The 24319-nt window shown below is 40.6% G+C and overlaps 1 protein-coding gene across 5 annotated transcripts in view; it reads right to left on the minus strand.

Moving 5' to 3' along the window:
• ST7L (suppression of tumorigenicity 7 like) overlaps nt 1–24319 on the minus strand; it is a 98722-nt gene that overhangs the window by 888 nt on the left and 73515 nt on the right. For 2 of the 5 annotated variants that reach the window (XM_072137607.1, XM_072137611.1), the window contains one exon: nt 23987–24126. In XM_072137607.1, the coding sequence (XP_071993708.1) occupies nt 23987–24126 (140 nt within the window). Of the gene's footprint in view, nt 1–4441; nt 4501–13254; nt 13356–22952; nt 23259–23986; nt 24127–24319 lie in introns of those variants that run through there. The other 3 variants (XM_072137608.1, XM_072137609.1, XM_072137610.1) reach the window with 3 other exon arrangements.

Here is a 24319-nt window from a genome sequence, read left to right on the forward strand (position 1 = left end):
ATATCATACAACACAAAGGTCAATCCCAGGACATCCCTGCATTCAATATCTACTAGAAATGGATTTAAATGTGGAAAGTCTATAGATTACAGTGACTTTTTAAAGGAAATCTACCATTTGTTTTTATGCATTGTGAGCCCAACATGCCTTGAGAATGCTGTAGCTGCATTGATGCAGAATCATATCTTGTTTAATCCCTGATCCGTGTGGTTTTGCTCAAAAAACAATTATAAAATTCAGGACCTTGGGAAAGCTGGGTTGCTTGCAGTTTGCCGTTCATAAACACATTACACGGACCTTCCTGAACTGTCCAGAGATGACTAATCAACCCGAGTTGGATGACTCATACACAGCAGTTGGGGGATGGCAGCGATTGATTACTTCTGCCTATCAGAGACAACCCAGTGATTACATCATTCTCTGGAGCAGTGCATAATTAGGATGAGAGGAGAAGCGCCCAGCCAGGCACAGGAGACTTGTTATCATAATTTTATAATTATTTTTTTCAGCAAAAACCACTCAATTCAGTGACTACACAAGATATGGTTCTGCATCAGTGTATCTACAGCTTTCTCAAGGTATGTTTTGTTCACAATGCATGAAAACAAATGTTTACATTTTCTTTAAAAATACTGCGTAAGATCAACAGTGGGATTCTCCTCTTTTAAACGAAAAGGAAATCATCTTTGACAAATGGAAGAAATGGATCTTTATTTAATCCAACATTGTTAAATAGGTCAAATATACATTAGGTTAATCAGCATGCATTTCTTTTCTACAATATGATATCCTCACCAACACATGTTCCTATACAAAAGATAAATATATTTCAGCGAATAACGCTTTTTTTTTTCTCTCTTTTTATTTATAAGGGGTTGAGACAGTAAAGCTTAAAACAAAAAAATGTTGTAATTGTTGAAACAAAAATTAAACTCACAGATCCCCTGTCACATCCATTCTGATGCTTCCAAAGTTCTTGCTGGTTTCCATTTACTGCTCCCTCTTGGTGTGAAAATGTGACTGGTAAGCTAATAAGTGGCCGCAGCCAGAGACTGGCTGAGAACATTTCTGTATAACAAGGCTAGAAACTGGAAACATTTGGGGAACTTTTCTATCCAAGAACATAACCAATTTATCAATGAATGCAATATCATCAGTAAGAAAGTTTAAGGGGCAGCTGCTTGACTTATTCAACTGCTCATTAGTTCTAAGGTCAGAACCTTGACTGAAAAGCAAGTGATGTGAAAACCCTTTAATTCTGCCTCCAGCAATTGCTGGTGTCCCTGTTTGGCCTATTAGATTGCATAGCATTTTTTAGCATTTCAAAGGATCTTTTTTTATTCACCTCTAGGACAAAACATTCTAAGTCTGAATGTTCTAGCTGTGCGAGTTTAGCCAACTGGCCATGTAAAGACAGGAAAAGGTACTCTCATATGTGAATAGGATATGTTCTTTCATGGATGTGTTAGTTTAGTGACCCACAGACCAAAACAGAACAGAAAAGATAATCTACAATGTCATAAAATAACATTTGCAGGGGTCAGTAAGACAGCAGTCCTACTCATCACCTTTTACGAAGATGTGGCCCATTATGGGCTCACTGACAGTATAGACATGTGCTGATGTTTAAACAACAGATTCTTGTTACAGAGCCAAGTCTAAGTCCCGTAGGAATATCAACAAACCTTACATTTTTTTTTTCTTTATGGTGTGGTTTCCAACATTACTTTTTCCCTTCCCATGCTAGGAAATGAAATTGCATGCAAAATACTTTGGCACCTGCCTTCAGCTTTGTTTTTAACGTTGTCTGTGCCGGCTATTCATCCCTCCTGATTTTATTTTAGTTTCCAGTGATGAAATCGACCTTATAAAAGGAATCCGTCTACGGATGCTAAGCCTTAAAGGGGCTACCGCTAGGGCAGTGGTGGCGAACCTATGGCATGGGTGCCAGTGGTGGCACTCCGTGCCCTCTCCGTGGGCACCCGGGCCATCACCAAAGAGGGCGCAATCTATCTTCATGGATTCCCTGACAGCCCAGGACTTGCTGCACTCGGGTGCTATCTTAAAGCAACAGTCCTGCTTGAGACTACAGGAGGAATGCGGAGATGTGGGCAGGTCCGGATTATCAATGTAACTTCAGCTTCAGGCCCTGAAAATTTTTCTTACTCAGTGAATTTGTCACTCTCTCTTTCTACTGTATTGGTGTTCATGGGATACTGATACGATTGAAAGCTATGAGAGAGAAGGGAGCAAGAAGTTACTGCTTAAATTGCACTTAAATGTTGGCAATTTGCGATAAACAAGTTGGTTGTAGTTTGGGCACTCAGTTTCTAAAAGGTTCTCCATCACTGCTCTAGGGTCATTTGAGAATTCTTTGAATGCTATGCTTAGGCATCATGCTCTTAGAATTTGATAGTCCACCATATGAGTTAAAGTATGATAATTCCTTTGGGGTTCCTCTACATACTGAGGCTTGACCAAATACAATTTTCGTAATATCCTAGGTCTCACTGTTCTTTCCATATAAAGCAATAGCAAATAAAGGCGCAGCCATGTAATCAGACGCCATATTTGGCTATTACTAGTTGCTATAGTTGCTGTTCTTTGTGGGAAAAAGTGTAGATTTTACTCACTCTTGAATCTCATTCTAGGGACACATGAGGGGAAAGCATGGTAACCTATACTTATGTACTTCATAGACATATACCATCAGGCCTCATGCACACAAATGTTTTAATATGGCTGTGTTCTACCCGTACCGTACAAGTAAGGGTGGCATATGGCCACATTCATTTTAAGGGGCAAAACGGCCATCCTTTTGATTGGCCTCATTGCCGAATGTACCGTACATAGGAAAAAAGATAGAGCATGCTCTATTTTACGCAGTACATACGGCCCAGCTGTTTGGCTCTTTGTTCGTGGGAGGGGGTGAGGAACACCCCCACACACACACACACTTCTCCGGGTGCCGGTATGCTCCGTTCCTGGCCCAGGCATAGCATACGTTTGTGTGTAAGGAGCCTTAGACAGGAAAGATATAAAGTAAATACTGCAAAAATGTATAGTCTATTAATAGGGCATGGATCAAGTTGGGTCACAAAACTAATTTACCAGTCAAACAGTATTCAGTTTCTCCAGCATCATAGGCATTGTCTATGTACTGTATTGCCTACAGTACAGAACCATATTCCTCTAGGGTGGCAGTGACTCACAGCATCATAGCTAACCATGATGCTGGAAGTTCAGCTTTGTAAAACTCTATGGTGGAAGGGCTCCAAAGAACTTCTAGGTGTTTGGAACTACATAAAAAATGGTCATGAATATCCATGTTATGAGAGAAATTGGGCTTTCAGATGAGATATGTGGTAGTTTTAACTATTCATTACCAAATGCTGTAGTGCATTTAAATCGCTGTGTGTGTGTGGCATCCTTACTGAATCAGAATGGAGTCCAAGATGAAGCTGACCGATGCGATCCGAAGCACTCAATACATGTATACATCCATGGTGAAGATACTTACAACCTTACAGAACAGCAGCCCATTGTAAGCAATGGCATTGAAGGTGTTACATGGCAAATGATTACACTTGGCAGCATCTTACTTTCCAAATCTATATTGGAGTGCCATAGTGAAAGCTTTTTGGAAAGTCAAGTCACTGTGAAGCCTTTCAATAGATGTGTAACAAAAGAGAACAGACAAGCAAAGGGGAAAATACATCAGACACTGCTTTTAATAAGAAAATCCTTCACAGTCAGGGTTTTATTGAAAGAAAATCCTGAATTCCCACAGACCAAAGGGATCAGAGAATCAAAAACTTCAGCCACGGCCTGAGCTGAAGCGCTTTTGGCTCTGAAGTTTCAAGCTTGCATCAAAGTGGATAAAGATTCTTAAATCTCCTTCATCTGTACAGAGGTGAGAACAATGCCTTTATCTTATGGGAAGGCCATAAAACAGAAAGACAGGACAGAGTCAGGGAAGGTGGAAAACCTGCTATCTTATTACCATCTGGAGGCTAGCAAAAGGCAAATTTAAGTTAAAATATTACACATCGACTTTTCACTTTTGTCGGTCTATTTACTTCACAGACATTCAGCTTCAGAGTAAAGTCATAGTGGTAATGTATTGAAACTAGTTTTCACCACACAAACAAAAACTGTGCAATATGTTCTTGGAAATAAGCAATATGTCTGCAATTTTAGTATTTTCAACTTCTGTGCGTAGGGAATAACATGCCAATCAGTGGGTATCCGTCTGCTGGAGCCCCCCAAGGATCATGATAATAGAGTCTCCAAAGTGATTGGAGTGACTGGTTGGAGGTGCTCAGTTACTCCATACATTCTCTATGCGACGGCCAGAGATCGAAAAGTACAGTGCTTGACAAATCAGCGGGGTTTCCCCTTCCTCTGGACATTGAAATTATCTGAATGGTTCTTAAATCACCTGCTTAAATAGAGGGAAGCTATACCAGACACAGTTTATGAAGCGTTATGCTGCTGTTTCTGGAAAAAAACAAACAAAAATAAAATAACAAAAAACAAATACTTTTTTTTTTCTAAACCTGGACAACCCCTTAAAGTGGTTTATTACACGGGGAAGGGAGGGGTGAAGACGAATAAAGGATGACTGCAAAGGTGGTTTCAATGAGCTTATTTTTTTCACTATGGCCTCTCTCTCGCCAAACCATTCACTATACTGTGCTAATGACATACAAAACATTGAAACAGTTCTGTCCTAAGTTGGGAGTCTTTTCCTTTTGGAAAGACATATTGATTTGGCTATTTTCCCACCTCATCTCATTAGACTTCCTGAATGTCATACTTGATGTAAATGGGGCTGAGTTGCAAGGTAGCCAAGAGGAAAGTTTAACTTATCCCACCCTGGAAAATGCTCATGTAACCTCTTCCATGAGCCTTGAAGCTGAAGTTCCCATGACAGCATATCTAGAACAAAGTATTTAACCTCCTTGGATAAAACTAAAGGGGTAATCCTAGACTGAAAATTAATGGCTCATCATGGGGAAAGAGCATTTATTGTCGATCAATGGAAATCCTACAATTTGGGTCACTCCAGACTTTGTTTTGATGAAATATGTACATTAAAAAGTGCACTGGGGGCACCAGAATGCTGGACTACATGGATAAGGTTAATCATATGCTTAGTGGGGTCTCTTGTTTGCTGCCTGTATACAAAACCCACCTGATCTTCGGTAATCAGATCAACCGTAAAGCTAACAATTTAGAATAAAATTTTAAAATCGCAGGTAAGCAAGGCTATCAGCCTAAAATTCTTTGGCCATGGATGTGGTTTAACCTGTTTTGGAATGACCTGTGTGACTGCTCCCAAGTTGGTTTTATATATGGCACCTTGTGTCTGCCATGACTTAAAGGGGTATTCTCATCTGTGCATCTGGACATTTAATGAATCTCCCATGTACATACATTTCTATGACTGGATGTTATTAAGAAAAAATCTACCCATGTGAAGATAATCTCGAATAAATATAGCCATATTTATTTATTTTCTATTAGAAACGAGATTGTTGTCTCGTTGGGGGATACGACCCCCCGCTACTGGAGTGATTGCACAAAGAAACAAAATGTTTTTCATATGAAATGTCTGGGAGTTACTGCATGTCCCACCTTCGTCCTGGTGTAATGAACACTAAATCCATGTGGTCAGCCATCTTAATAGAGCATGTCTGGTCATTGCTGCCAGGGTGTGTTGGTGATCATATCCAAAGATATATAATTTCTAAGGGACAACATGGCTACATTTATGGAAAATTATCTTCACAATGGTGCACTCGTTTTTTAATGCACTTGAAGAAATTTACCATATATACTCAAGTATAAGCCAAGTTTTTCAGCACAATTTTTGTGCGGAAAAAGCCCCACTAAGCTTATACTCGAGTCAGTACTGCGTATGTACCATGGAGCATGATGCACCTCAGCATGGGTTTCTGCAAGGGAATTTTCCCTGAAGAGATGAGAGGGAGGGAATACTTTTAATAGATGTGTTGGCTGCCTGCAGAGCAGAAACCAGTCATGGGGAAATACCATTACCTGTCCATATATGGCGTTTCTACATCTCTGAGGGCTTCCCCGAATACGAGGTCTATAAATTATTTATTATTATTATTCAATAAAATCTTTTTTGGATCAGACAGGACTTGAACCTACAATCTCCACTCTCTAGTATTAAATAGAAATACATTGATCTTATCCACTAGGCCAGTGATTTTCACCCTTTTTTTTTAGCCGCGACACACTTTTTATACTTCGAAAATCCTGGGGCACACACCACCAACCAAAATAGCACAAAATGACACTAAAACAGTCATATTATACATATAGTTAATAATATAGATTCTAAATTTATTTTACTCAGTGTGAAACCTGGGCCTGTTTCGATAAACACAAAAGGGATATCCTGGCAGGAATGGTGGAAAGACACACACGAAGCTCTTCCTCAACAGTTCTCAGTTTCTCCCTGTTTTTATGGTGCTGATTATTATGTGGCTCATATACTGCAAAATACAGGGGTACAATGAGAAGTACTATGGCCATGAGGCCAGAGTACAAGTGCCAGCTCATATACTCAGCATATGAGCTGGTACTTGTAGTACTCCAGCCTCATGACTATAGTATTTCTCATTTTACATTTCTCATTGTTATATGCAATATACTGCTGGAGTACTAAAAGTACCAGCTCATATGCTGAGTATTCTGCCAACAGTTCATATTCTCAGGCAAAGCTCATATAGTCAGCATTATTGGTGGGCATTACCTTGGCGGTGGGCAAATGCGAGTGTCTCTCCGCTCTCAGGATGATGTGGCGGCCTCGGTGACGTCATTTTGTCGTGCGAGGTTAAAAGCTTGCGCATGTGTTATTGTACACGTCTCCTACATTGTAAGAAGCCGTGACTGTGCATCGCTGCGCATTGCCGGGAAACAAAACACAGGGGGGGACCATAGTTTGGGGAACTTTCCCCGCGGCACACCCGACCAAGTGTCGCGGCACACTGGTTGAAAATCACTGCACTAGCCTATGCAGCTACCCATTATGAATGGAAATATGTTATATAAGGCCACTTTCACATGAACATATAAATATCTCCAGTCCTGTATTTCTGTGCTGTATGAATATGTATATATGTGACATTCTTCATTCATATATGCATGCATGTCACTGTATCCATATAAAAAATTGTTGGGCTGGCAATTGATGGCTGGCTGGCTAACAGAATACATCTCCAACTGGTTCTGGTCTCCATGGATGCTGCACATATAGATGGCAGGATACGGTGCACAACTGGATATAGCACTTATGCAATACGTATTTTCAAACTTTTCTATAGACTTCAATGGGGCATACAGAACGGAAATACTGAATAAAATAGGACATGCTCTATATTGTTCCACGTCTCTCTCAAGTTATAGTACAGTAGACAATACGGGTGTGTAAGTGAATGGTTGTATTGTCCATTGAATAAGTTGCACCTGTATGCTACCTTTATGAATACGGTACGGATTGGGTAGCATATGGGGGTTTTCATCCATTCGTGTGAAAGGGGCCTAACAATTACACTCCTACACAGGCTTAATGCACTGGTATATAGAGTTGTCTCTTCTCAGAGATCTCTCTATAGCTCTACAAATTATTATTATTATTTTTTTTTTATATATATAATCAATACAATTAAATTGAATTAATCAAAATGTTTAAGACACAAAATTATATATTTTACCTATAACACTATATATATAAAACACTACCTTGACAACCTTTACAAAACATATAATACACTAGTAAAACTAAAGCACTCCTAGCAAAACATGCAAAACACGGTGGTGCTCGTTACACATCGCATGCGTTTCATAAACGATCAGGCCGAGCCCCGCCCACCTCTAGGCCTTTGCATTGTGTTTAACACACCCTAAACATTTTGAATTCAGATAATGCTGCCGCTATTTCTCAAGGGTCATTAAGCTGTCTATCCATGCTCTCAACTAGATATTCTATTCTACATTTATTTGAAGTTTTTTTTTTACCTTTTTAGATGAGACAGCGTCTGCCATGTTTTCTATACTATAAGAACGTGCCTCAGTTTTCTTCATAGCCTTCTCATATTTTTTTTAGCTTAAGGGATCTATGAGAAAGCTGCAGTTTAATTGGCATCTTCCCTCTTTTGATCAGAGATTCATTCATTTTTCCAATTCATTTGTTTTCTGTTAAATAGTTTCAACCTGTGTTTCTCTATCCTTTCTCGAATTCTAACCCTTGCAGCAATTTGTATAAATGTTCCCCTATGTTTTACAGGTTAGTGACAAGACCTCACTCCACTACCTGTTTCTTATCATTAATTTGAAAACATTCTACTATATTTTGGTAGATGGACATGTACTATCTTTCTCCCGGCTACAGAACGATACGGTGCCGAACGTGTGCGGTAAATCCCCTAGGGCACCATGTGGCCATTGCCGTGTATGGGGGACATATATACGCCCCCCATAGCCTAAGATAGAAAAGTGTGAGGTCTGCTTTGTTGGGTCCATTTACCGGGGATAATGGATCAGTTTCAGGTTCCCAGCATGTTTTATTCTTTAACAATGGAAATCCATAATGAAGAGCATGATATTTGTTCCAGCTTATAAATATAACATCTGACTAATGCCGCCATAAGTTTTACTACGCTTTCTCCTTGAATGGAGACACAGACGTATCATACGCAGACGTGCTACATTTTCTGAATGTCACTCTAATGCCTTATAGACAAATCTTACGCTTTGATCTCTATCACAGTTTTTTAAATCCCTATATATCCTCTCCTAATGCAATCGCACAGTCAGGCAGGATGAGATCACAGTCTGACCCTTGCAAGCAAGTGATCTTCCACTCGACTGTTTAACCTTAGACTTCTGCTGTTGGCAGCACCTGAGGCTGACAAGTATTATCTTTTCAGAATTCCCCAGCAAAGTTTTGTGTATAGCACCAAGGTGATTGCTGATGTCAACACAAGCCCAGAGAAGGCTTTGATGTAAGTCACAGGAAGTTTCTGACACAATAAATAAAATATGTAAATGGTACCATCACAGAACCACAGCAATGCTATTTTTTTTATAGATGTTAGAGATATTATTCTACATAGATGACCTGACAAAAGAGCAATTGTAATTGCAACCTCAAAGGGGTATTCCAGGAATAAGCATACTACATATACAAATGGGTCATTAAAATATAAGCTAATGTGTAATTAGTTATTATTTAAAATGTTGCTCCCCTTAGCAGGAAAATGCTTTGGACATACACTGTAATGAAGAATTAAAATGCTTACTGGCCTTTTAATCAGTCCATTGATCCAGCCCCTGTGGAGGAGACACAGAACAGAAGATGGCCGCTGGTCACATGTCCACATCACATGTCCTGCACCTGCATGGGCAGGTCATGTGATCATCACTAATTTTGGCTGTAACTGGTTGCTTGCAATGCATCATGTATGATCTGTGTTGTGCTGAGACGTCATCTCAGTGATGTGCAGTGATCACAGTTACACATCATTACACATCAGTTACTGAGAGCTGAAGGATCATGGGACTTGTAGTTACTTGTGGTGGCCACCTTGGAGGCAACTGCCTACATTAGAAAGGCCATACATTTTTTGAATCATAAAAACAAACTATTTAAACTTCATTTCTCTGAATAATGACATTGGGGCATATTTATGAGGGCCTCTGCGCCATGTGATAAGTCGCCAGCTGCCCTGTGCAGGACCCTGCCTTATACATAAAGAGGCCGCAGCCTATTGATGTATCGTGCTGCGAAAATGCACAACCGCCGGTGTATGATAAATATCCCCCATTCAGTTTTTTTGTATTCACTTATTTATAGCATTATGGGTTTTTGTAGCAGACGTTCATATTCCCTGAATACCCCTTTAATTCATCAATATAAAAACAGTATACTGCTTTCTATGGAATACTAAAAATCTTGGAATCAAATATGGCTACATCCAGGGGTGCACCTAGCCTTTCTGCTGCCTGAGGCGAGCTATAAAAAGACGCCCCCCCCCCCCCCCGACTCCATATATGTAATATATCATGGAGTGTCAGGACCAGACGCTATCATATTGGTTTAATGTGAAAATAAAGCAATGCAAAATACATAGAACATCCTACCGCGTATTACAGAATAAACACAGCGAGCTACTACAAAGCACAAAATACATACAACAATCCGCCATATAATATAAAATACAGCGTGCCGCCACATACCATATAATACATACAGCGTGCCGCCACATACCATATAATACATACAGCGTGCCGCCACATACCATATAATACATACAGCGTGCCGCCACATACCATATAATACATACAGCGTGCCGCCATACACCATATAATACATACAGCGTGCCGCCATACACCATATAATACATACAGCGTGCCTCCATATACCATATAATACATACAGCGTGCCCCCATATACCATATAATACATACAGTGTGCCCCCATATACCATATAATACATACAGTGTGCTGCCACATACCATATAATACATACAGTGTGCCCCCATATACCATATAATACATACAGCGTGCCGCCATATACCATATCATACATACAGCGTGCCCCCATATACCATATAATACATACAGCGTGCCCCCATATACCATATATTACATACAGCGTGCTGCCATATACCATATAATACATACAGCGTGCCGCCATATACCATATCATACATACAGCGTGCCCCCATATACCATATAATACATACAGCGTGCCCCCATATACCATATATTACATACAGCGTGCCCCCATATACCATATAATACATACAGTGTGCCCCCATATACCATATAATACATACAGTGTGCTGCCACATACCATATAATACATACAGTGTGCCCCCATATACCATATAATACATACAGCGTGCCGCCATATACCATATCATACATACAGCGTGCCCCCATACACCATATAATACATACAGTGTGCCCCCATACACCATATAATACATACAGTGTGCTGCCACATACCATATAATACATACAGTGTGCCCCCATATACCATATAATACATACAGCGTGCCCCCATATACCATATAATACATACAGCGTGCCCCCATATACCATATAATACATACAGCGTGCCCCCATATACCATATAATACATACAGCGTGCCCCCATATACCATATAATACATACAGCGTGCCCCCATATACCATATAATACATACAGCGTGCCCCATATACCATATAATACATACAGCGTGCCCCCATATACCATATAATACATACAGCGTGCCCCCATATACCATATAATACATACAGCGTGCCCCCATATACCATATAATACATACAGCGTGCCCCCATATACCATATAATACATACAGCGTGCCCCCATATACCATATAATACATACAGCGTGCCCCCATATACCATATAATACATACAGCGTGCCGCCATATACCATATAATACATACAGCGTGCCGCCATATACCATATAATACATACAGCGTGCCGCCATATACCATATAATACATACAGCGTGCCGCCATATACCATATAATACATACAGCGTGCCGCCATATACCATATAATACATACAGCGTGCCGCCATATACCATATAATACATACAGCGTGCCGCCATATACCATATAATACATACAGCGTGCCGCCATATACCATATAATACATACAGCGTGCCCCCATATACCATATAATACATACAGCGTGCCGCCATATACCATATAATACATACAGCGTGCCCCCATATACCATATAATACATACAGCGTGCCCCCATATACCATATAATACATACAGCATGCCCCCATATACCATATAATACATACAGGGTGCCGCCATATAGTATATTTTACATGGTGGCACGCTGAATGTACACACATACATACTGAGTATACATACAGCAAATACACATATATAAACAGTATATACAGCAAATATACACACACATACATTTACAGAATATACATATATACAAACACACATCTATACAGACTTTCATACAGACATATATATATATACATACATACATACTTACATATACAAACATACATAGAAGTTATCTTACCTTTTTTCTTCTTTCATCATCAGCCTTGTCCTCCAGGGGGTGGGGGTGGGGGGTTTGCCGGGGAGGTGGGAATCGGTCCGGAGAGGGGGGGGGGTGAATCGGAGCCTGGGGGGAACCAGCGTGGACTTAGTGCTGGAGCAGTTACCTGTGCCGGCAGGTGGATGTGCCGGCGGGCATTTGGAGGGCGGGGGACTTTGGGCTAGGGTAGGTACCTGTGCTGGCGGGCGGGGGAAAGTGCCGGCGGGCAGGTGTATGTGATGGACGGGCCGCGGGGGGAAGTGCCGGCATGCGGGGAGATGTGATGGGCGGGCCACAGGACGATGTGCGCGCGGGTGGACGTGTTGGGGGGGGGCCGCCGGGGTAGGTATCGGGATGCGGGGCGATGTGTTGGGGGCGGGCCGCGAAGGGGAAGTGCCGGCATGTGGCAAGATGTGATGGGCGGGCCGCAGGGGGAACTGCCGGCATGCTGGTGGATCTGATGGGCGGGCCGCGGGGCGATGTGCGGGCAGGTGGATTTGATGGGCGGGGGAGCGTGCCGGCCAGCAGGCGGGTTGATGCGATGGGCAGATCCATGTGGCGGCCAGAGGACATGCCGGCAGACGGGAGCCCGACGCCGCCCCCTCATCTAGCAGGAGGCGCGCCGCCTGAGGCGAGAATCTCAACTCGCCTCATGGCAGGTGCGCCCCTGGCTACATCCATTTCTAACTAACATCCAACTACTACTGTTGGTTCTACTTCTTTTGATGACTAACCTGTAATGGACACAACCAACATCACCTTTAATGGGAATGTGCCACCAGAAAGCCAAGTTGTTGTTTTTTTTACAATTTAGTGTTTTTTTTAACCCCTTAATGTATTTTGTGATTGTTTTCTTGTCACAGATAGTACTTCAAAGTAGCTGAAAAATTTGGATGATATCTTTTGTGTTTAGTTATGAAAAAAAAATGAAATGTGGCAAAAATTTCAAAAAATTCTTTATTTTCAAAGTTCTAAATACTGTTTTTTTCAGTCATAGCACCCAAACAACTTCATAACGAATATTTCCCAAATGTCTTTATATTGGCGTGGATTTTTATGCATTCTCATTTTTGATGTAGGTTGTTAGGAGGTTCCGAATTTTTGGGTGCATGTTTTGAGTCTGCCCCCCACCCTGGCATCACTCTTTATGTCTTGGGGCAAAAAGGAAGCCTTTTCCCCTACCTCCCCAAGGGAAATTTCAGCGGCCATCTTTACCACTGGATTTGGATAATCTTTAAAGGGGCGAAAAAACTGTGTCAGATGTGTAATCAGATTAGACTACACGAGGTTTCACACAAGAGGAGATAGAGTGCTAAACAGATTTTTGCACAGTCAATCATAGATTTCAAGTCTTCCATTAAGGAGGGTTTCTCCTCCTGTACTACTTCCGCTGTGCATGTTGGACATAGTATTTTTTACAGTTTACTATTAAATACAAATCATTGTTTAGATTTCTTAACAGCCTGTGAAAGATTCCTTTCTTTCTTTGTTTTCTCCTTCTATTTCTCTTTTTCTTTCTCATTCTCTTTTTCCTTCACTTTCTCGCTACACTGTACTAACAACATCAGTATGGACATATATATGCGATACTGATCAAAAGCCACTTCCGCTATTACTGTAGCACAGGAGATAGCCAAGAGAACTCAGATCATCATGACTCCCCACTTAAATAGCATGTCAAACTTCCTTTTCTGGCTTCAAGCGCAGGAAATGTCAAATTTGCCGCCATCCTCTGACCACTTCCGGTAGGGTGTCATAATGTTTTCGGTCCGCCCCCGGAAACGCACGCAAGCAAGCAAGGAACCTGGTCCTCCTTTACCGCACTGCCTTTGTGCAGCTGTGCTAGAACGATTTGTGGAGCCAAGCTTGCCGCATTGCCCACGTCCCAGCATCCGAAATCTCCTGCATTAGCTCCCGGGAAACTATGGAAACTATGACGGACCAGGTGCCAGGATCCGGAGACTGCAGGAACCCGGGAGTGCCTTTGACACCTCCCCCTATTTGGAGGAGAGAATTCTTTCTCAACATATCCCCTGTAGGGATAGGAAGCACTGAGGGGTGGCTAGGGAGGGAAAGGGTATAGGAGCAACCTAGGAGCTGCCATGGGGGACGACACAGAAAAATCAATGTTTCACAGGGGTTTGTCTGAACAAAGGTGTTTGTTTGAACAATTAAACAGTGACAATGTATTAAATGACAAAAACACCATACAGTTTCATACCCAATTTCTCCCGAGTATGCCGATACCCCATATGGGTTTGTAAACTGCTGTATGGGCACAGGGCAAGGCATAGAAGGAGTGCCATTCTGAGCAGATTTGCATCGTCATATTTTACAGGCTATAGAATGTTTCTTTTTTTGTCATTTGGACATATGGGGGATTATTTTTTGTGAGATCCACTTTTTAGGTACATCATTTAGGAGGATTTAAATTATTGATGAGATTTTAATAACGCATTTGTAGTGGTGGTTAAAAAAAAAAAACAAAAACATTCATTCTGGTTATCTTTATTCTATGGGTCACCACGATTACAGTGATAACCCATTATCACATGCCTTTTTATGGTTGACTTGATTTGCAGAATATAGAACTTATTGTGAGGAATTTTCTTGTTTTTGCATCACCATGTATTAATGAGCATAACATTTTTATTTTTTTTATTTACAGAGCTGTTTTATGGCTTGTTTTTTTGTGGGACAAGCTGTACTTTTTATTGGCATCATGTTGGAATAAATGTTCCTTTCTGATCACTATTTATCCTATTTTTATGTGGTCAAATGTGAAAGTATCATAATTTTTGTGATTTCTCTTTTACTTTTTTGCACAGCGCGCACAGTTTGGGTACGGATTGTTATGAAAGTGGCGATAACGAAAATTAAATGTTTTTTGGTGATATTCCTTTTTTTATGGTGTCATTGATTTTTATATGAGATGGGGCATCAGGGGACTTACTTTTTTAATAATTTTTTGTACTTTTTTCTTTTTAAACATTTTTGACTTTTCTATTTTGTCCCAGGATGGGACATAAAAAAGTGATCTTTTGATACTAATGAATTGCAGAATATTTCATAGTCAGCATCTTGCATAGGCTGACAACAACACTGCTAGTTAGTGCTGAAAGCACGAACCAACAGGCATTTACTGCCAGCAGTCCTGGGGTCCTTCATCGGACCTCATGGCTGCCGTAGCAACGATCGCCTCAGTAATGCCCTGGAGACACAGCAGTCATCATTAACACACACAGCCAAGATAGTAATAGTTGCGGTCCCGGCTGTCACTGTGGGAACCTGACTTTCACATACTTTCCACATTGATGCAACATCTGTTTCGGTATTTTTCTAATTTTTGTATTTATTCTTTCCAAGACACATAACATTTTTTAGGGCTTTTTAGCTTTTGACGATATGAATACTTGCATCATCGGTACTAATTATTTATGAGACATAAAACAGATTCCAGGTGAACTACCTGCAAAGTTGTTTGCATGGTTTTCCTCTAGGTCGTCCGGTTTCCTCCCACACTCAACTTAGATATATTTTCTGCCTTGTAACTACTCATATCATCTCCTAGTTTTGAAGGCGTCATTCAGCACGATGGCAAATCCACTAAACAGGCATTTTATATACTCATGTTAAATGATGGAAATTTCTATAAAAGTAGGTCGCAAAAAAAGTGATAAAACACTTACCTGCTGCTGGCCAGTTATTAATTCATCTAGCAAAGGTTTAACCAGTGCTAGGATGAAACCATCATGCATGGAAGAACACAATGGAGCACATTTGCGAAGGGCTTTGTGCCAGTTTTCTAGCAGACTTTGTACGTTCTTTCTAGTGGATTCTTTCAGGTATTTAAGAAGTGTCTTAACCACAAATAACTTGCATGCTACAGTTAGCATCATGTGACACAAATTAGGGGGTGTTCTGGTGCTCAGGCAAATGTCAGACAGACAGAACGGGCCAGTTCAGGTAGCACCAGATTCATGAAGAACAGGCGCCAGAAACCATGAATCTGGTGCACCCGCCATTATACACAGTGAAGCCACACTTTGAACCATTCTTAGTAAATGTGCCCCAATGTATTCCCTTTATACTTTAAAGGAAATCTATCACCAAATAAGCCAGGACACTTACTCATAGATCCATGGTCTCTAAAATCAACTTTTTGTTAATACAATTGTTACAATTATTAGCCTAAAGGGTACTGGTGGGTGTTTCCATAGCCGCTCAGTATTGTTACTTCACAGGCTGTCATAATGATCAGAGATGGTCTCCGCTCACCATCTACTTCTTGCTGCTGCTAGATTACACAGTCAGAGCCATTTAGGCTCATTAGCATAATCAATAAAATGTTTTTTAGAAGGAAGGAAGCCTTGGATAACAAATATAAGTAGAACATCAGAACAAAGTAAGTTTGAATGTTTTTATTTTATTAGTGGGCACAGAGGGACTAGCTAAAGGACGATTTGAAGCAATAAACCCTCTGTCCATTGTGGGGAATTGCTCTGGTAGTTGACTGGTAGCAGTGCAGGAAGCAGTGACACACGCAGGTTTAAAAGTCCAACGTAAGTGTTTATTCACACTTGCAAAACAGAACACAAATTCAGCCTTGGCTTAGGCACATGCAAAAACATTATAAAAGTAATTCCTGCCCGGCTAGGCGCTGTCTAATACATTTGGAGGACCCTCGCTATCCAGGTACCAGGCTGCCTGGCACACGCTCTTGGCCAGCAGCAAGACAGGAGGCTCTCAGTTACCTTTGCTGTCAGAATGCAATCTCGCTTTCAGCTCTCCAGGTAGTGCCTCCCCTACTGCTTCTGGCCTGCAGACTAAATCAGACCCTAACGAGGCCTGTGACCTGCACCTGTGGGCTATACAAAAGCCCAGGACCGAAGCCCGGGTGGAGTAGGAGTCCCACTACCAGCCTACCCCTACTCCATAATAAGCAGGCCCAGTACGGACATTACAAATGTGTCTGTGTTAGCTAGGCCAACACAGACAAAACAGACTATTCCTGCTCATCATGTCTGCATTAACCCTTGGGTTACTGCAGACAAACCCAGGGCTTTTACCACCAGCATTTCATCTGCCTGTAAGACAGATAGCGGTTTTCCCACACAACACCTCTCACTTTCTCACACCATAAGGAGCTGTGGATGGTTTAGTGTCCCCAAATTGCCCTGATAGGTGCTCTTTAGAGGGGTATTCCCAAAGACAAGATTCTTAAATATCCTCAGGATAACAAAATAACACATTCTCTAGTTTACTGTTATTAATAAAAATACAGTATTTCACAGATATGATTCCAATTCCAATCAGTCCAGGTGTTTACAATTATGGTTGTCCCTGGATCAGATTGTAAATCATCTGACTTCCTATGAATAGCCTCTCTTTTCTGCACACTGCAGTGCTCTCTGCCCCATGCCCCTCTCCCCTACCACATTACAAGAGCAGGCACTTCCTGTCAGCAGGCAACAGAGACTTACTCTAGTACAGTGATGGCTAACCTATGGCACTGGTGCCAGAGGTGGCACTCAGAGCCCTTTCTGTGGGCACTCAGGCCATCACCAGAGATGACTCCTGCAGTCCCAGACAGCCCAGGACTTGCTGTTTTAAAGTGACAGCTCTACCTGGGACTATTTTCTGCTTTATTGGTGTCCTGTGCTGGTATCAATGAAAACTGTGACAGAGAAGGGAGTATAAATCACAAATTAAATTTCTGTGTTGGCACTTTGCGATAAATAAGTGGGTCTTTGTTGTAGTTTGGGCACTCAGCCACTAAAAGGTTTGCCATCACTGCTCTAGTATCTACAGACAGATCAGGTCTCTATAGAAGAGCTTACAGTGTCTTTTATAGATTAGGTGAGATAGCAGAGCTGGGAATGTCTCATCTCTCTATTACTATGTGTCGGATACTAGTAGAATGTTCTGAAGCTAAATAAAAGTGTACATAAACCCTGTACTCTGATGATCTAACCACATTGTCAGCACATAGAACTAGAGAGATCATAATCAGAACTAGAGAGATCATAATGTGTCTGTTTATTGTGTGATCACCACTAGGGGATTAGCATTTGAGAACTTTAATTCATGGGCAAACCCATTTAATGTCTATATCCTAATAAACTTATTCACTATGGAAAGTGAACTTCATAGGTTCTGTATTTGCAAATTTTTGTTGTGAGCATCAACAAGCATAGCCAGGACATTTTGTGCTGTACTAAGGCAGTGCTGACAGGCTATGCTTACTAGTTCCCCACTGCTGACACGAGAGGTTCGCCTATATGTATAGTAGATGACAGTAATAGAGTCTGCCCAAGCCAAAACTCAGGCAGTCAGCTCACACATGGGGCAGTAGAAACCGTGGCTGTGTGTAAAACCTACAGAATGAATTGGGAGGGAGCTGTATTTGTAATACTAGGTAAAGATTATATATATAATATAATCCTATGTAAGTTTCAGATTATTTAACCTTTCGATATCTAAAAGGAAAAATATTTAAACACTAATATAGTCCTTGGGGAGAGTATCAGTAAATTATATGGATCTCCAAATATGACATGAAACGTTTTTCAGATCCCCTGAATAGGCTGAGAAGCCTCTAGCCATTATTACAGCATAGTGGGAGCACATCCGTGTAAGATATAGGTTACATAGCCAAAAGCCGTGTATCCAATGAGATCCATTCATATTCCAAGGTATAAAGTGAAAACGGCATGTGCATTGCATAACTTACTTCCATAATATCACACATGTAGAAGCTGGGAGCCCATGCTCCCTACAAACGACAGACTTGTAATGACGGTATGTACAGATATGGCTGTGAGGCTGTCCATGCTCCTTTCTCTCTCAGACAGACAAAAGACAGTGTTTATAGAGAAAACTAAATTGATTGTAAGCAGGGTTTGTTTAGGGGGCTTGGAAACTACCAGTTTATCTTGGCAATAGTATATGTAAGGAATTTTCTTCTGTTTGATATATGTTTATATCCCATGCTACCTATTTCTCAAGAATGTTTTTACATGTAATTCTGATTGTCAAGCTCTTAACCTCTTCCTTGCCGTTACACACAGCTGATTAGAAGTTCCTATGCTTTTGTTCTCTATTAACCCTTCTCAAACATGAGGTTTGTTTCACACCATAAAGGTGGATGTACACAGTGGAAACATTCCCTTCAAAAGATAATGTTGGGTTTCCAGGCCCCATTTCAGGCTCATCTGCAAAGCAGTGCAATCCAGTTAACCTAGTCCTAGAGGAACTGATGGAGCAGATAGCTAAGCCCATGCTTACAATACAGCCAGCAAGGGACTGCCGGGGAATTAATCACAGCCATGTCCAACTGCATTTTTTCACTTAACGCATAGCAGAAGGTTTGGAGAAAGGAGGCCCCACTGCCAGGCCTGCAACTGCTTTGACAAAAATTAGTACACAGATCCAGGAAGAAATATGTTTTGTTAATTTAACCCCTCCAGGTGCAAAGTGATATTTAAAAGCTGTGGCTAATCTTTATTGGGGTGTTCAATCTTTTAATAGCACTTTTAAATATGTATTTCCAATCCGGAAAACCGTGATGGACTTCATAAAAAGAGTTACTAGTTGGCTCCCGTCTGGTATCCACAGAGCAGAGGATGCCAGGCTGCCTGGGAATATGCTTATCCGCCTGTCTACATGTTATCTACAGGAAGGTGAGCACTAGTGGAGTTACTTTTTTCAAAACATTTATAAAGAGAATAGTGACACCTTATTTTAACACTCCTTTTTATTGCTTCTACTACTGTTACACTGTTTAAAGAGGACCTGTCACCCTTAAAAACGGCACTAGGAGAGGCTTACTAAGGTAAACAGCTCCGAGTGCTAAAAAAGACACAGCAGTGTTACACCGCTAGTGTTATCGGAAACCTCCAATAACGCTAGCAGACACTGACGCGCTATATACTAGAGGGAGGGCTTGCCACTCCATAGGCCGGCGAGACTGCTTTGCGTCATCCGCAGTCGTGCCCATAATCCCGCCCTCCTCAAAGTAGTCTGACGTTTCTAGTGTACAGCGCAGCATGTGTATGCTAGCGTTAATGGAGGTTTCCGATAATGCTAGCAGTGTACCAATGCTGCGTCTGTTTTAGCACTCGGAGCTGTTTACTTTAGTAAGCAGCTCCCAGTGCCCTTTTTTGAGGGTGACAGGTCCTCTTTAATGCCTTCGTATGAGAAAACAATTTATAGACACATTGGAGTAGACATGCAGGTAGCTACATTGAATGCTGTACAGGTCAGGGTTGTAAGTGAAAAATACACATGCACACTCATGGAACAAAGAATGCATGTGTAATCAATCATAATATCTCATAGGTATCTCATTAACATAGTGAGGCTACATGCACACCAACAAAAGAATTTGTCTGTGTACTATATGTTGATTCAATGTATTGAAATATGGGCTCATACACATGGCCATGGTTTCCACAGCTCTGTGTGTGAGCTGACTGCCTGAGCTGCAAATTATAGTGCAGGTCCTATTCCTTCTTGAATTTGCAGCTTGGGAAATCTACTGTCAGTGGCCCACGAGTAGACTTAATATATCGATGACAAAGTGGCTGAACAATGGACCATGGGATATAAATTTTACCACCATTCCGTTCTAATTACTATAAAGATCTTAAAGGGTTAACAATTTTCCTAAAAGCAGTTTTTAATAGTTAGAGGTGCAGATTCGAAAATGGAGCGATGAATATAGGGTTTCTAATATACATTTTAAAGTTCATTAAAAACATAAATGATCCCTAAAAAGTCTAAACTTAAATCTCCTTTAAAATACGGAAAACCAACATTCAATTTGTAATGTTAGTTATTAACCCATTTGGGTCTTAAAACTAGAAATTTAGAAAATGTCAAAATTATGCAAGAATTTTTTTTTTTTAAACGCAAAACATATTAACCAATATTTACCACTAACATGAATTACAACATGTGACGAAAAACGGCCTTAGTAAAACCCCGTAAATTACCCGATTATAGAAACTATACTTCTCAATGTATGAAAAACCAACTTTAAAGAGAACCCGTAAGGCAAAATAACCCCCTAAACAAAATATATTTTCTAAACTGCCATTAGAGAGCATTGCCTCTGTCCCGTCATCGCCCCTCTACATGCCTGTAAACTTAAGCAATGAGGTCCTAAATCTTTATGCAAATGACCTGTGAGATGTCCAATGAGTCATTAGCATATTCAAGCTGTCCGGCTTATTCATAAGTGGGAGGCACAGCCACACCCCCAGTGCATGACTGACAGTCTGTATAATGGTGTGATGGCTCCTCCATGTGCTTCCTGGTGCTGGCGCCCCCTGCAGCCTGTGTGTGTATAGGAGAGATACAACAGCTCCAGGCAGCCATGTTATAGCAGAACATGTCAGGTACTTGTGTAGCTGATGTCTGTGTCTCTTACATGTGTACTAGGAGGATGCAGCATGTCAGCAGATGCAGCACAGACACTAGCAATGCCTTACTATACATTACACACAGACATGAGAAGGGGGAGGAGAGGGGAGGGGAGGGGTAACAGGAGTGACATCACTGCCTCTGACCATGTGACCAGCCTAATTTACATAATAAAGAATAGATTATTTTATAATGATTAATGTATGAAGTAACTAGATAAAGGATGGGATGGATCCTTGTGCGCTGCTCCAACAGGTAGTGGTGACAGAAATAGAGACCTGATGACAGGTGCCTTTTAAGAAGTTCGTTAACTCTTTAGGTGTTTCACATGGGTTTAAACAAAATGGAGGTGGAATTTACAAATTGATTTTTGGGCCAAAATTAATGTATTGTCCAAAAAAAAAATACATGGTTTAAATGATGACAAGCTCCACAAAGTTTGATATCCAATTTCCTCCCAAGTGTACTGATATTCCACATGTGTTGGTAAACTTCTGTATGGCACATGAAAGGGCACAGAACGGAAGGAGCGCCATTCAGAGCAGATTCGCATGCTATAAAGGGTTTCATTTTTTTGTAATTTAGACATATGGGGGCTTATTTTTAACAGTTTGATCCACTTTTCAGGTACAATATTTAGGGGTTTTCAATAGCTAATTGATAATATTTTATTACCGTATATTTCGGACAATAAGGCACACAAAAATCAAAGGTGAGCCTTATAGTCCAGCGCGCCTTAAATATGAACCGTACTTACAGACAACAGCTGCCTTGAACTGTGCACAGGTCTGCCACCTGCTGGTCATTCATCCCTATAATAAGGTGCGCCTTATAATCCGGTGCGCCTTATATATGAACCTAGAAGTGTTAGCAGTCATTTATTGATTGTTGATTTATTGATGGTGAGCCTTATAATCCGATGCGCATCATAGTCTTAAAAATATAACTCTTTTTTGGTGGAGATAAGAAAATCAGTAATTCTGGTTTGGGGGTTTTCAGGGTTTTTGTACCATAAAAATAATATGTTAGTAATATGCTCTGCTTCTTAGCCTGTGCGACCGCTAAGACGAACATGCCTGTCAGGATACGGTGATTTCCAGACATACATGTACAGCTCAATGCGCTAAGGAGTTAAGGAGCTTATGGAAACGAGTATTAGAATGTCCATGTGTCAGACACACAACCAATTCACCACTAATACAACCACTGTGATGCAAAGTTGTCATGAGCCGTGTGTTTGCCATTTTACTGAAAGAAGAGGTATGTTTATGAAATTAACAGATTAAGCCTAAAAAACAAAAGGAGCAAACACACCATAAAAAAGAAGACAATTAGAGAAAAGCCTTTCTGCAATGTATAGCTTATGGTGTTTCCCAAAAAAATATGACAATCTCTTATCACTTTTGCTCCAAAAAAAAGAGTTTATTTTCAGGGGATCTCTTATTTTTTTACGAATAAAAATCCATATTTTACTTGTATAATCATGTCATTGTCGTCTGGAACAATCTTAAAGCTTATTGTGAATTTCTAGTCTTCATAATCATTAGCTCCAACTTCTCCTGTCTAGCACTTTCCTTAAATGAGCCCCTCTTGTCCATATAGCAGTTTGTAGCACATTCAAACTGTCAGCTCCAGCTTTCCTGACGCTCCCTCCTCCTGCTCTATCTTCAGCTGGGTGGAGGATGGCATATTTCAAACACCTATAACTTCTGTACCACAACAAACACAGAGTTCTGGTGTCATTTTAAAGAGAATAATCTTCAGTTTAATATTACACAAGTAGTGTGTTTCTAGATTCCACATACACAGAGATATGCACACTTGTATATGAAAATCACACTCCTGACTGTAACCTTCAAGCCTACTCCAAGAATGGTGAAAATCATGCTATATATTCGGCAATTTGTTAATCAACGATGTAGATCAAGGATTCTTTTAAAAGATTGCCATCTGAATCAGGCAATGTCAACAGGAGAAGCTGACCATCCAACATGTTTGGGAATGTCAAAACTAAGTCCTGATGGCAGATGTTGTAAAAAAGAAAGATCAATCACTAAGAATTTCAACATGGTTAATTGGGTTGGTTTATCACTGAACATGTTTTTGGATAAACCTTTTCACGTGTGAGACATTTTGTGATTGATGTTGAATATGTGTCAAACTTACCAAATGTTGCACAACTCTTGAAAAATTTGGTTTACATTAGAATCCAAATCACAATATAAAATACAAAATTCAAGCTCTCTCTGTATTGTGGGTTTTTTGAAGTTATCAAGGGAACCGTGCACATGTAGCATGATAAAATCATGGGGTTATGTAAAAACTCTTCATTTGTGATGCGATAAATTAAATGCAGCATTGGGTAAATGGGTATTGAAAAGGTTTATGTACATTAGTAGCTTCATAATTAATAATTTTATAGTTCATTAATACTTACAGCTTTTGCAAAAACTCCCATAAGCTCTGGGAATTGGTGTGTAAGAAGTGCTAGCATTGCAGTAAAGGAACATAGCCCAGCTGTGAAATGAATGAAGAATGGCAGCTCCTTCTTTGGATAGACGGACACTTCATGAAAGGCTGTGAGAAGACACGGAAAATATTATAAAACCAAAATGTCATATTGCTGAAATCAGCTTTTTATTATATACCATACATGTTTCACTCCTGAGCATGTACATAAAGAGCAGCCACATTAATCTCAACTAAAAGGGGAGTTAGGGATGCATAAGCAGCATAAACAGGCCACATGCAGCCTGTCAAGCCGTGAGTA

Source organism: Engystomops pustulosus, chromosome 2, assembly GCF_040894005.1.
Source record: "Engystomops pustulosus chromosome 2, aEngPut4.maternal, whole genome shotgun sequence".
Taxonomy (NCBI): Eukaryota; Metazoa; Chordata; class Amphibia; order Anura; family Leptodactylidae; genus Engystomops; species Engystomops pustulosus.